A 202-nucleotide genomic window follows, 5' to 3' on the forward strand; every position below is an offset into this window, starting at 1 on the left:
AGGGCAAAGGGCAGGTTTTGGGCTGATCCTCGGGTTTCAAGCTGTTTGTTCTCTTCCAGAACACATTGATGAGCGCAAGATTTGCAACGCTGTCACTCCAGACAAAGACGTTGACGGCTTTCACGTGATAAACGTGGGGCGCATGTGCCTGGACCAGTACACCATGCTGCCGGCTACCCCCCGGGGCGTGTGGGGGATCATC

The 202-nt window shown here is 55.9% G+C and overlaps 1 protein-coding gene across 1 annotated transcript in view; it reads left to right on the plus strand.

Annotated features, from left to right (window-relative positions):
* Positions 1-55: 55 nt before the first annotated feature.
* The window catches only part of LOC104471166 (bifunctional methylenetetrahydrofolate dehydrogenase/cyclohydrolase, mitochondrial), a gene marked incomplete at its 5' end in the record, with an annotated part of 2814 nt that continues 2667 nt past the window's right edge, over positions 56-202 (plus strand). Inside the window, one exon of the mRNA XM_010086411.1 lies at positions 56-193. Coding sequence (XP_010084713.1) covers positions 56-193 — 138 coding nt within the window. The remainder of the gene's footprint in view (positions 194-202) is intronic.

Source organism: Pterocles gutturalis, unplaced genomic scaffold (assembly GCF_000699245.1).
Source record: "Pterocles gutturalis isolate BGI_N339 unplaced genomic scaffold, ASM69924v1 scaffold4571, whole genome shotgun sequence".
Taxonomy (NCBI): domain Eukaryota; kingdom Metazoa; phylum Chordata; class Aves; order Pterocliformes; family Pteroclidae; genus Pterocles; species Pterocles gutturalis.